This window comes from Echeneis naucrates, chromosome 8 (genome assembly GCF_900963305.1).
Source record: "Echeneis naucrates chromosome 8, fEcheNa1.1, whole genome shotgun sequence".
Lineage (NCBI taxonomy): Eukaryota > Metazoa > Chordata > Actinopteri > Carangiformes > Echeneidae > Echeneis > Echeneis naucrates.
In genome coordinates, this window is record NC_042518.1 from 6,452,901 (window position 1) to 6,466,170 (window position 13,270).

General features: G+C 42.2%; 3 protein-coding genes across 5 annotated transcripts; 1 reads left to right on the forward strand and 2 right to left on the reverse strand.

The window, feature by feature from the left end:
- Window positions 1-638: 638 nt before the first annotated feature.
- Window positions 639-6,957, forward strand: LOC115047274 (BUB3-interacting and GLEBS motif-containing protein ZNF207). 3 transcript variants are annotated; one of them, XM_029508087.1, is made up of 11 exons: window positions 639-679; window positions 1,180-1,306; window positions 1,409-1,547; window positions 1,626-1,796; window positions 2,523-2,598; window positions 2,701-2,771; window positions 2,895-3,049; window positions 3,241-3,347; window positions 3,998-4,223; window positions 4,448-4,586; window positions 4,821-6,957. In XM_029508087.1, exons 1-11 carry the CDS (start codon window positions 639-641, stop codon window positions 4,982-4,984), a joined length of 1,416 nt encoding a protein of 471 aa, XP_029363947.1. In that variant the 3' UTR covers window positions 4,985-6,957. The 3 variants fall into 3 exon arrangements, with proteins under 3 accessions (XP_029363947.1, XP_029363946.1, XP_029363948.1); XM_029508086.1 differs by having other exon boundaries at window positions 1,626-1,808; window positions 3,241-3,333; window positions 3,996-4,223; window positions 4,821-6,954; XM_029508088.1 differs by lacking the exon at window positions 3,241-3,347 and having other exon boundaries at window positions 1,626-1,808; window positions 3,996-4,223; window positions 4,821-6,951.
- A 216-nt stretch (window positions 6,958-7,173) lies between these two features.
- LOC115047276 (zona pellucida sperm-binding protein 3-like) lies at window positions 7,174-8,944 on the reverse strand. Its single transcript, XM_029508090.1, has 8 exons — window positions 8,594-8,944; window positions 8,372-8,487; window positions 8,192-8,292; window positions 7,948-8,125; window positions 7,743-7,860; window positions 7,571-7,656; window positions 7,363-7,436; window positions 7,174-7,268 (listed from the first exon to the last, which is right to left on the reverse strand). The coding sequence occupies exons 1-8, from the start codon at window positions 8,942-8,944 to the stop codon at window positions 7,210-7,212; spliced, it is 1,083 nt and encodes a 360-aa protein (XP_029363950.1). The 3' UTR covers window positions 7,174-7,209.
- A 1,548-nt stretch (window positions 8,945-10,492) lies between these two features.
- On the reverse strand, window positions 10,493-12,826 carry LOC115047275 (zona pellucida sperm-binding protein 3-like). Its single transcript, XM_029508089.1, has 10 exons — window positions 12,421-12,826; window positions 12,237-12,352; window positions 12,065-12,168; window positions 11,823-11,997; window positions 11,508-11,625; window positions 11,341-11,423; window positions 11,105-11,271; window positions 10,841-10,996; window positions 10,716-10,772; window positions 10,493-10,626 (listed from the first exon to the last, which is right to left on the reverse strand). The coding sequence occupies exons 1-10, from the start codon at window positions 12,805-12,807 to the stop codon at window positions 10,493-10,495; spliced, it is 1,497 nt and encodes a 498-aa protein (XP_029363949.1). The 5' UTR covers window positions 12,808-12,826.
- Between the last annotated feature and the right edge of the window lie 444 nt (window positions 12,827-13,270).

Genomic DNA, 13,270 nt, shown 5'->3' on the forward strand with positions numbered 1-13,270 from the left:
CCGTCTAGCACCAATTCCTCTTGTTGGTTCCGAGGCAAGCATTGCGTCCCATTGTCCTCCAGTGTTTCCATGAAAGTTCATAGTTGTACATTTGTACAAAGCAGTTTTGTGAACATTTTTAAGTCTCCCTTGCTTCCCCCTCAGACATCAGTAATTCGCTTTATTTATTGGTAAACTTTGGTCTCATTAAAGCAAATGTATAATTTTAAACTATATGTATATACTGTATTATTTGACTGCCACAGTTTTCTTCACAATAGATACATTGTAAAAACAATAAAATAAACTCTGCAAATGTAAAAAATACAAAACGTGTAAATTATAATTTAAACATAAGCGCGTTGATTCTCTTTTTAGTTGTCCTTTTGGTGGTAATATGTTGACGTACCATACGTTGACGCACTGTACGTTGACGTACCGTACGTTGACGCACTGTACGTTGACGCACTGCACGATGACGTACCGTACGTTGACGTACCGTACGTTGACGCACCGTACGTTGACGTACCGTACGTAAAGTCTGTCAGGCAGTTAGAGAACGGGGGTAGACGCCATCTTTGTTCCCATCGGTGCTGTTGTTTCCTTACCTGACTGTCGATTAACGGGATTAGCGGGGCTGAGCCGATATTTCGGAAACCATGGGAAGGAAGAAGAAAAAGCAAATGAAACCTTGGTGCTGGTATCCTTTTTCTTAACGCCACATTTATTCCCTCCCTTAATGCCTTTAGCAGCATTCTTCTCTGTTTACTAACATGACGTTGACTTTAAAAATAATCCGAGCCTCTTGTAAACTCATTTATCTGTTGGCAAAGTCGCAATGTAGTCGACATTGCAAACAAAAAACGATACGTAACTATAATACCAAGATATTAAGATGCAGGCCTGTAATATGTAGTTGTTCCTATTAGCAACTTGTTTTAGTAGTAAAGTAGCTAAATGTTAAATGATCAGTAAAATGTCGGTCGTGTTCTTTATGTTATAGCTGAGATTTTTAAGATTTAAGATTTAAGTGAGCATGTTTCTCGGGCTGCTATCTTGACAAGGCCTCTCTTGTTGAAGGTTTATTTATTTATTTGTTTGTTTATATTGCCTCAGTAGGACTTCTTGGTTAAATAAAGAATGCAAATTCTGTTAAGATTTGCAGGGGCATTGAGCCAGTTTCCTAAACTGCAACTTCAGGTACTGTAACAGAGATTTCGATGATGAAAAGATTCTCATTCAGCATCAGAAGGCCAAACATTTCAAGTGTCACATCTGCCATAAAAAGCTATACACTGGCCCCGGGCTTGCAATCCACTGTATGCAGGTAAGAGATAAAAAATGATGCAAAGTGTTGAAATTAAATGAAATATATTCAAACACTGTTTTAATAAATGGAAAACCCTGTGTATCATTTCCTCTTCTGAAGGTACATAAAGAGACAATCGATGGAGTTCCCAATGCTATACCCGGAAGAACAGATATTGAACTGGAGATATATGGGATGGAGGGTATTCCAGAAAAAGACATGGAGGAACGAAGAAGAGCACTAGAACAGAAAAACCAAGGTATTGGCAACAAAAATACCTTAACCTGCTGTCATTTGGTCTGTTTCGTAGACTGATTGTGCTCCTTCCTTTCCTCAGATACTCAGAAGAAAAAGCAGAACCAGGATGACTCTGATGATTATGATGAGGATGATGAGCCTGGACCGTCCTTCCAGCAACCTGCTGCAGGCCAGCCACAGATAGGCTACATCCCTTCCCTCACACAGGCTGGCATGCCTCCTGGCTCTGCTGCTCCAGGGATACCACCAGGCAGCTACTCAGGTGCAAAACAGTGACACAGCTTCAGCTACATTGTGTCAGCTATTTACATAATCATACTCAACTAATGCCATTCTCTTTATCAGGGCCTGTAATGTAAAACACTATCTTTATGTTGCTGTTGCTAACATTGTTTTACCCTGGTGCTGTATCTTCTTGAACTAATTCTCAACTACTACCTTATGCATAACACTAGATTCCCATAGTAGATATTTTCAAGCATGTTGACTGTAGTATGTATTAAAATACATCTCATGATGTATCTCAACGTGGCCAAGGTTTTTGAAACGCTTTCAGTAATACAGTTAAATTAGGAACACTCAATTTTATGATATATTTTAGCTGTGCTCAAATGTTGTATGTTGCATGAACAATAATAATAATAATAATATTAAATTACCATTTTATAATCTACTTCAAATGTTTTAAAATGTTTCAAAAATTTACGATGGAATGTAACTCTGGAATATAAATACCTTAACTACCTTCAGTGGCTACTTTTATAGAAATGTATCAATTTAATTTGTAGATTGTACCAAAAGGTGTTTCTATTATTTTGTTCGCAGCATTTCTGAAAATAAGGGAAACATGATGCAAATATAATGTAGTCCAGTGTAACAGATATTCCATAAAACAGTGTAGATGAGGTGGCCAGGGAATGGTTTCATTATGTGGTAAAGCACATGACTTTCTAAAAATGATTCTCCCTTGTTTTAGGCATTCCTCCAATGATGCCAGGTGTGCCACCACTCATGCCAGGAATGCCTCCTGTGATGCCTGGAATGCCTCCTGGGTAAATGCTTGCCATTATTATTGAAGACTAAAGCAATTTTGTTAATCAGTGCCTTTGCCATTTAACTATACATTTTAAGCACATTTCCTCTTTTGTATTTAGAATGATACCAATGGGTGGGATGATGCCTCCAGGCCCAGGGATGCCTCCAATGATCCCAGGTGTGCCACCAGGTAACCAATACTCTTCCATTATACACCTTCCAAGGCAGTCCATGTTATTTCCCCAAATGCAACCGACTCGCAGTCTTTAAGGAACATTTTTGTAGTATGTAATGAGTTTTTTGTTGGTTTCAGGGATGCCTCCTCCAGTGGGCCACCGTCCAGGTATCACACACATGGCTCAGGTCCCCCCTGCTGCAAACATGCTTACCAGACCTGCTGTTCCTGCTGCCTCTGCACCTCCAGCACAGCCAGATGCCACCAAACCTTTATTCCCCAGTGCTGGACAGGTACAAGTTCACCATTTACTCCTGTAAAATTTCAGTCTCCCTCAGCACTTAATAGAGCATAAAATTGTCTCCTCCTGTTGAATGTGAGGTGTTTAATTAGCTGGCTATATATATATATATATTTTTTTTTTTTTTTTCCTTCCCTACTCTCCGACTCTCTCCTATTCTTTACTTTTTCCCCTGTGCTACAGATGAACAGTCGGGTTGCAAGTACAAGTGCAGGGTCATCAAGTGCAGATTCAGATTCCGCTTCCCCTAAAGCTCTGTTCCCAATCACATCTCAAGTACGCAGCTGTCTGTCTGCTCTGCACCCTGCAGCTTTACAATTGGCATGCACACAATTGTGTATAATTTGCCTGTGATGTACTTGGGAAGATAAATACTGTTTACTTGTCAAAGCTTCTTAAGCAAGTTGTGACTAGGTATAACTATTCATGTGCACATTTACTTTTCTTTTGCTACAAATCTGCATTCACAACATAATCTTTCAGAATTTGCTTTGTAAACGCAGTAGCGATTTATGCAGATTTGTGAAATGAGCTTCTTGTTTCTGAGCTGCTCTAGGACAATGTAGCGCAGCATGCTCTTTTGTTTTTTTTCTGCAGGCTTGAAGAATAAGGTTAGGTCATACATTACTGGATTACTCTTCTGTTTGTACTGATAACTGAGGCACCTACATGTCAGTGTTAGTGCCCTCCCTTTTATAGACTTGGCATTATCATGTTCACAAATGAAATGATCAAAGGTCAGTAAAAAAAAAAAAATGTATGAAATGAGATGTGACGTAATTCCATTTGATTCTGTGTACAAACAGCAATGTTAATGCCAAGACTACAAGGAACCAAATATTAACTTCAATCCTCTAAGTATGACTAGAATTGATTCCTATGTAGAATTTGAATGCGTTACAGTATAGTGTGATGTGTGTTTCTTTCTCCTCTCTCAGAGTCAGCAGACAATGTCAGGGTCTCCCCACCCTCCCCTTTCTACCTCCTCTGACCTCTCAAAACCCACATTCCCGGCCTACACTCAGGCCACTGCAACTGTAGCCAGCCCCAATGGTGGCAACAGTACAGTATCCAGACCTCCCTCTACTGTAACCAGTAAGCCTGCCACACTCACCACTTCCAGTGCAACCAGTAAGTTGATCCACCCTGATGAGGATATTTCACTGGTAAGTAGCTTTGCTGGAACTGTTTGTCTTTCCGCAGTAAGTAGTTGCATAAGAGCTTATCAGTTACAGCAATAGTCAAGTCAATATCACAATAGTCAAGTATAACATTTCCTGGAATAGAAATGATTGATTCATTTAACCTTTTCTGTTTATGAATCCAGGTTGAATTACAGAATGTAAGTGTCAAATTATTCCTCCATGTTTATGCTTTCTGTGTCCTGTAGGAAGAGTTGCGGGCTCAGCTACCCAGGTACCAGCGCAGTGTCTCCTGTCCAGCGCAGGCCACTGCTGCTGCTGCTCCATCCGTGGGTTCTGTTGGTGGTATGATAGCTCCTCAGTCCAGCCTGAGACATCCCATGCCAGGTATACACACCTCTGCTACTAGTTTAGAATAAAAATCCAAAAATGTTTTAAGCATTCAGTTGTTTTGTGACAAACACAGCTGTGTGCTGGTGCTGAGTATAAAACTTTACAGCTTCAAAGGACCTCTACTTGGCAGAAGACCTTACTTTACTTCAGCTTGGTCATAAAGTAAAAGCAATGTGTGTGATGCCAGTCATTTCTGATTAGAAAACCAAGAAACCTCTGTTCTCACAGGCCAGTATGGTAGTCCACCACAGGGGATACCAGGTTACATACCAGGAGGGATGCCTCCATATGGACAGGCCCCTCATGTGGTTCCCCCAGGTTACCAGGGAGCCCCTCCCCGGCCATCCATGGGTATGAGACCCCCTGTCATGTCTCCTGGAGGCCGCTACTGAAGCCTGCCTTCCTCTCTTCTATAGGTTTGGAGACTCAACCCTTTTCTAATGTCCTCAGATGCTAGTAGTGAAACCAGTATTGGTATATTAGAACCACGATTCACTGTTAATTCTACTACTGAGCTATGAGGAAGAGACACTGAATAAACCGTAAACAAAGAGCTATAAAAGCATCACAGAGCGCATGGGAAATATTTACACTGTACCTAACCAAGACTATCAACTGTTGTTTCAAACTATATTTGTCATGTGGCTTTTTTCCTTCTCATGTTTCATTTAGGTGTATAGAAGTGTAATAGATATGGTTCGTAGTGTTGTGAAGGCGCTGGAGTTACATGGGCAGTACGCACCCTTTATCAAGGCAAGTTATGTAAATACATTTCTGTTCTAAGCTAACAGTGAGGCCTTCACAGCACATAGTGCTGTTGGACTTTGTGTCCCCAACTTTGTTTGGTGAGGGCTTCAAGTAACTATTTTCTTCTGTTTTGTGTTATTAATTTAAGGAGGAAATACTCCTTTAACCGTAAATAGATGAAGTGGTATCTGTATTGCTGTAAAACTGTTCTGTAATAAAATGTGGCAAAAATTTAAGACTCTTCTTTGCGGGACATGTGTGGGAAAAGAGACGTCATGGCAGGTTTGTACTCCAGTAATAAACTATATATGCTGACTGTATTTGTAAGAATGAACAATGAAAACCAATAGAAGAAATGCTTTGTTTAAAATTAAAAATGTTAAATATTTTCTTTTGACTTTAAGCAGTATATTGAATTTCTTTGGTTGATGCTCTGTACATGGCACTGGCACACTAGCCTTGGACACACTGAGTGCACTGTACAGCTGCATAACTTCTGGGTTGCTTGTGGCTGTAGTGCTAAAACCCAGATTTCTCTTCTCCCTGTAGCAATGCCATGGGGGACTGGCTGAGGCCCTGTCTTAGTGTAGCCCTGTTTCAGCCTGAGGCAAGTCTCACCATTTTCTCTTCTCATTCATTACCAGGGGCCCTCACAGCTCACATGCTGTTGGATCTTTATGTCCCCAAACTTGCAGCAAGTTTGGTGAAGGCCCTTGTTTGTGTTCTTACATTTAGGTAATTCAGACATGTTAGCTCAAGTGTATACTTGAGTACGAGCCCATCTCTGATTTACTGGTGAGAACGTTAGTAAACTGTTATTTAGTAGCTTTTTGCTTGAAGTATTGAACTATACTTTTGACAGTAAGTAGTTCCACAGTTCACTGTCCTACACACTGATGGCTGTCAAAAGTCTAAGTTGTTAGATTGCAACATATTAGCCTGTTACCTGCCAGTGTAGATGCAGCAAATGTGTTGGGGTATTTGATTTGTGAGCAAATTACATTGAACTTGCTTGTAAAATGGTTTTACCACTTAATCCTGTTTGTTTCATCAGCTTGCCTCACTTGAGCATTTGAATTTAACTACTTACATGAAGGAGAATCTCTGGCAGTATCAGGTTAGTTAAAGCTGTAAGTACCACTGCTATACTTTTGATTTCTCCCAGCCTGTATTTTGTGTGCACAGTAAGCTCTTAATTTATGACAAATGTATAAAAAAAAAAGCTTCCAACAAGTCAACCATTTCCTCTAGTGGTAGCAGAACTTCCATTTAAGGAGTGTTGGTCACTGCACAACACTTTCTGCTCACAAATCTGAGCACCATAATTTTGGCACAAGTAGTGTTAAACCAGAGTTCTAAATAAGTCACACAGGCAAAGTCTTCATTGATAAGTATTGAATATCACAAGCAAAAGTAAATTTTCTTTTGTGTCCCTGAATATAAACCTGGACTGGATGAAACGATCTAATTGTCTTGGGCCCTTACTGCACCATGCTCTAGACATTGTGATGTCACTTTCCTTGAATAAACATTTACAAAAACACAAATGTCTTTGTGATGATTCCCACCATTGTTAAAGGAATTTAACTTCTAATGTGGAATTAGGAGTCTGAAAATGTGCACCTCAAAGTGAACTCCAACCTTCACCTGTAACAGGGAAAGCTTGAGCATTTGAGGAAATTTAAGAAAAATTTCCATCTCTTATTTTACTTGAGGCCCATTTACAAAACCAGACACCAAATCATATTTCTCAAAGTGGGGCATATAAGTCCTCATTTCATTGTTAGCAGTGGTATGTCATGTTGAATCATTTACACAATGCCAAGTGAAGTAAGGCTCTAAAAGTTTCTTTATTGTCCAGATTTGTTCTTTACTTGCTGGGGAAAATCATTAAAGGTCCAAGAGTCACTGTGCCACAAACCATCGGATCTGAAACGGACAGGTTTCACAAGAGCAGTATCAGTAGGACCCAGCAGGGAATGAAGGAGTTGCAGTTTTATCTCGTGTCGTCTCAAACACTTACTTTGGATTGGTGGTTGGTGACAGGTACTGTCACAGCACCGACACACCCCATCATGCCCATCCACGTTCTCCCACCTGAGAGAGAGGGGAGAGAGGAAAAAAAAAAATTAAAAAGTGAACTAAAGAGAACATACTGATGCAGTCTGTAGATGGTCCAGGAGGACTATGAGGCTCTTACGCCTGCTCCTGCTAATACAGTCAGAAATTACCTTCCACGTATGTAGTTGCAGGCCTTGTTGACAGGGCTGCTCTTCCGGGCGTCAAAGATAGCTTTCAGTTGGCAAGTGATAAAAACCTATTAAAACAAAAAAAGAAAGTTACCCGAGATGGTGTAAAAACTGTGTTGCTAGACATAAGAAAAAACGTTTAGAAGCAGCTCACTGAATTTCTTGAATCGAGGTGAAACAGCAAGGCATCAAGCTGCAGTTGAAGCGAGTGTGACCTCGTTCTGGGTTTGAGCAGCGCGTTTGAGCCTCCCTCCTTCGCGTCAGTGACACACCTGACAGACACAGCAGAGGCCTGTGTTTGTGGCAGCGGGGCCAAACAGACCATTCTGAGGCTTCATAATGTACAGAGCTGCTCTCACCCGTGGTTTTCAATGAAGTAGTATCTTGGTGTTGATAAGGGGTCAGGTGTTAGCGTGGCCACACAGGTGTCGATGAACAGCTTGCTTTGTCGTGTGTCGGGACCATTGTAAGATGCCTCGAGGTGCAGGATGTCTCCGAGGTAGAAGGCACTGGGGAACATCTCGCTTCTCCAGTCATCTACAGTCAGACAACATCACTACATTTATAGTCACCAAGAAGAGTTCCTAAGACGTCCACACGTACCAGTCATGAGCTTCAAGGAGAAGTACGACTGCTGCCCTGATGAATACTGAGCAGGAGGGTAGAAGGGCTGCTGAGGACCACTGCTGCTCACCAAGTACGTGCTAAACAAAAAACAAAAGTCAACTGTTGTAGAATAGACAACCAGAAGTATGTCCAAACTGCAAGAAAATGTAATTTGACCTTTTATAGTGACAGGAAACAGGGACGACAGCGGGGATCAGCCTGGTAATACCATGGAAACTGGCAGGTGGTGAGAAAACCAGCTCGTTTGAGTAGGTCAGCACATCAGCAGAGACCTGTGGAGTGTTTTTGTTTTTTTTAAATTAAAGCATGGAGGGGAATAAAATAAGACTAAACCCCTCCACCACCCAAACAGCCACAGACAAAGATTTAAAAACTTACAGTCAGCTTGGAGCCACAGTTCTGCAGTGCAGCTTCGATGATGTATTCAGTGTCACTAAGTGCAGCTGCTCTGCACTGGCTGCTCTCCGAATACTCCACTCCTCCCAGAAAAAGGTCTTCAGGAGAAACAAGGCGTCCATTGTTAAACAGGTCAGCCTTGATGTAGATGATCATGGACGCGTCTGTGCACTCTATTTGAACTGTGGGCTCAACAGTCCTCGCTGCAGCAGACTTGTACTCTCTTCCTTCCGCATCAATCATGGGCCCTTCTTTCAGAGGTCGAATGGCAGCAGCAACAGCAAGCAACAACGAAAGCAGCAGCAGAGAGGCCAACTGACCGGTGAACGCCATCATGCTGTCGTCTCTGTGCGTCAGGAGCCTGAACATGAACAGAGACACCACCTGCTTCAGCTCTGACTGAGACTCACAGCATCTTAAATAAGACACATGCCAATCAAACACCTGGAGAGCCCAGCTGGAGCCAAGCAGCTCATTAACTGCCCCAATCAGTGCAGTCAGCCACACATTTCACTTTCATACCACCAGAGTTCTAAAGTCTTTGGTTTTTCTTACAGGATTGGAGCATGAAGCCTTCGCTTCATTATTTTAGTGTTACAGGTAAAAAAATTGAATAAATAAAGACATCTCAATCATTCCAGAGGCTACTGAACAACCATGTTTTTTCACATCTTTACTGGGAATTTAATACATTTTCTTTTTAACTGAAGATGTGGAAAAGATGTTTGACTCATCACTTGTCAGATGATCAGTACAGATAATTTCATTTTTGTTACTGTGGTGTGGGGCCTGATCACATGACCCCTTCATCGATTGTGATCAAACTTTGGGGTCCTTTGTTTCCTCCAGAGTTTGAACCACACATGCTGATGTCATCCCATTGGCCATTTGAAGCCAGAGTCATTTTTTGCGAGTGCAACTCAAGTCTCAAGTCTTTGTGGGGTAAAACTTGATCAAGTCTCATGTCTCTTCTGGCTGTAATGAGCGTTCTATCATCTGCTGCTGTCTGGTCAGTAAAGAATACTGCACAGCTATAATCAAAGAAATTCAAAGCATTTACTGAATTAGTATTTACTGTAGTATCTTAGTTGCTGGTTATATATATTATATATATATATAGATCTAGGTTATATGATCACTTTAAACAGGCTATTGCAATGCAATAGGGAGAGAGACACATTGGAAGATTTCCTTTAAAGGAAACTACCAACATGAACAGTTACAGTATATCTTGCCCCCTGTGTGGGACCAGAATATGGAAAATGTTACCTCACCCAGTCAAATATACTGTAATTAATATCCAATTAGTGCAAAACACTTTAGCTAAATGCTAACAGTAGCAAAACATCTTTTCAGTTACAAAGCTAGCAGCAAACCAAGTTAATGTTACATAGCTGATGCTTAGACAAGCTAAGTCAGAGTGATTTCAGGTGCCTGATAAAGTTGGTAACTTGGCTGATACCCACTTATTTTAAATGTTTGGAGAAAGCACACTAAACAGGATAATGGTTGAAATCTCTGGATCAGCTGTTTCACTGCCTGAAGTTTGAGTGACAGCTTAAAGTGCCATGCTGTAGACAGTCACCCCTGAGGCAAGTTTTCCACTTGTGCTTTAAATTGTGTCCAATTAATGCAATTTCACCACATTTAGTGGTCAGGGGACAAAGCTAGCAACAACTGATGGGCTCAGCTGTTCAACGCAAACTTTGGCAAGTCAATGCTCACTAAAGTTTGAGTCAGGCTACATGCAGCCCTGATTGAGGGCCAGATTCTGGTGACAGCAGTCACATTAAAATATGCCTTCTGCACCCCCCCCCCCCAGAGAAACAAGTTTGCAATGAACATGCCAGCAAAGCACACAAGTTTAGTTTCATTAGTTTATTATCTCTTTGGGTCATTTTCTGTAGCAGTTGCATTTGAGTGCGCCACATTCAGTGCAACCTCAGAGGCAGCTGTGGTGTTTGTACCCGCTGCGCCAGACTTAGATTTTAGTGCGATCCCTGGAGCGACCTTCTCTGGAAGTCCAGCCTCTGCAATTAGAACAAGATGTTTCATCTCTGGAGTGAAAGTTAGAGAGTTTTCATTTTGTCTAGACCTGTTTCACCTTCATAGTCTTCTTCCAGGGCTGGTTCAGAGGTACTAGGGAGTCCCTTCTCCAGGCCTACAAATAAACATAAAAATTGATCAGAGTCCCTTGTTTCCATTTCTGTGGCGCTCAGATGTACTTACCAACTCTGTTCACACCACTTCTCCACTGGCTGCCGTAAAGGGAAGGTCCGCTTAGCTTACTGAGAAGAGGAGGGAGCTCAGCCTCAGGAAGTGGACCACTCTTGTGTTTAGCAGGCAAGACAACCATTGGCCCCACACTGGCCTCCTGCTCCCACACTGAGCAGACAGTACAGTTACAACCTGACCTCTAGTGGCAAAAGACTAGGAACAGCTTGTCTGTAGTATCTGGCGGTTGCCAATTATAAAGCGCCTCAGAGAACTCACATGCATGCTTCAGTCCACTCCTCCACAAGGAGTCAGGTTCACTCAGCTTCCCAAAACCACGAGGGCCAAACTTTCCAGCCCTAAGGGGCTTGCTGTGGGTTTGGTAAGCCTCATTTTGGTTTTGACAGTATCCACAGAGGTAGTCATTACCATCAGCTGACCACCATCTGCAAGGCATGGTACTGTTCAGCACGTCATTCAGGAGCAGTGCAACATTGCATATTGACGACACTTGCCTTCCATTTACAAATATGCAGGCCTTGTTTGGTGCCTGAGCATCATTTACTGGCACAGCAGTCAGGTGGCATGTGATGTAGAGCTACAAGAGGTAAAGTTTGATTTAATTAAAAAAAACAAAAAAAAAAACTGCACCACCACTTTTGTCAGCTTCAGACAGTCTCACCTCTGCCCTGTCCTCATTATGAAACTTAAAGGCATCCATGACCAACAGAAGCTTGTCATCTTCTATCCTGGGCAAGAAGTGGGACTTTGAACCAGGAAGCTGGGAATCAAGCAAGCAGCTGGGACACAAAAGGCAAGAGTTAGAATCTGAGACCAGCCCCTAAGTGCTAGAATTGGAATGATGCAAACTAAAATCTAATTATTAGACCACATCAGGCTCATGGGTCAGAGCTTTAGTTCAAAGTGAGACCAATTTGTTTGGCCTGATGTTTCCAGCTCCTTCCTTTAACGTGAAGGAGCATCTATCAGTGCTTACCCATTTTCAACAAAGACATATCTGGGAACAGAGTTAATGTCCGGCTGACGCGTAGCCACACAGCTGCTCACGAACACCCGCAGGCCCATGTGATGTCCAACTGTGACAGAGGCCTCAATGCTGATGGGCTCGCCAAGGTAGAACACATTAGAGCCTCTCTCATACAGCCAGTCATCTGCGCACAAAAAGAAAAGGTTTGAGAGAAGACATGATGAAAGTGAGCACGTGTTAGTTAAACCCACCTGTCATGAGTCTCAGGTTAAACTCCAAGGCCTCCACGGCAGCTTGGGTGGACATGTAGGGGATCCAGGTAGGTGTGAGAGAGGAACTGGACAAACTGTACCGCCTACGAGACAAATGTTTTCCAGTGAGTGGGTGCCACCTGAGCTGAAAGACACTTTAACGGCAACAGACCTTTCATAGTGACACTCAATAGGAACCACAGCCTCCTCCATCCGGATTAGGCCGTCAGGAGAGGCCACAGGAGCGTAGATGAGGAGGTTAGTGTAGACCAGAGAGTCATCAGTCATCTGTAGAGCACAGAGTGTTTCAGATGCAGAAGCTGTAATCTCTGAAAGTAAAATAAGTTCTCCTTTACCCAGTGTTTGGTGCCACAGTCCACAAGTCCAACCATGATTCTGTACTCGTCTCCTGAAGACGCTGTAGGTTTACAGAATCCACTAGGCTCCACTCCAAGGCGCAAGTCATCCATATCAACAGGAGCTCCAATTTCAAACATGTCAGCTTTGATCACGATCTCCATGGAGTCTGGGTGGCAGGTTACCATGACAGTATTCACCTGCTCTCGAGGCTCGTCCGGGAGCTGCTGGGACTTCTGGGAGCTCTGGACCTGGGAGAGCTGAGGTCTTTTAAATGCCACATGCTGCAACTTCTGAGCAGATGGAAACGCTGAAGAGGCCCAAACACAAATCCCAGACAGAAAGAGGCCAACAAGGAGGTTGACCCTGAACACCAAGGTCGCCATCAGGGTTACTTGCAAACAGGCTCAAGCTGCAGAAGCTCTTCTCTGACCCACAAAGGCAGCACAGCAGACAGCATACTGAGCAGCAGAGACTTTATACAGGCAGGCAGCCTGATGAGTGCAGCTCAGATCAGCTGAGGCCAATCACCAATCAGCCGATGACTGAGTCCACATCAGCAGTTCACTAGCTAAACAATTCTACATATTTTTGTACATCTAAACATTAGTTCTTGCTTTTGTAAAAATAAATAAATAAATTAATTAATTAAAAACAACAGCATAAGAAAATATGGGGTTCAGTTCAAACATAAAGAAAAAATAATGTGTAGAAATAAAATTTATTGATATCCATAAGTAGAAACTACAACAAAAACTTCTCATTCACTCCTCATAATTTGTCTGCTTTGTGTTTTTCTGCATTAATCTATTGTTCTACTAAAATATATTTTCCATTACAAGTTCAGTT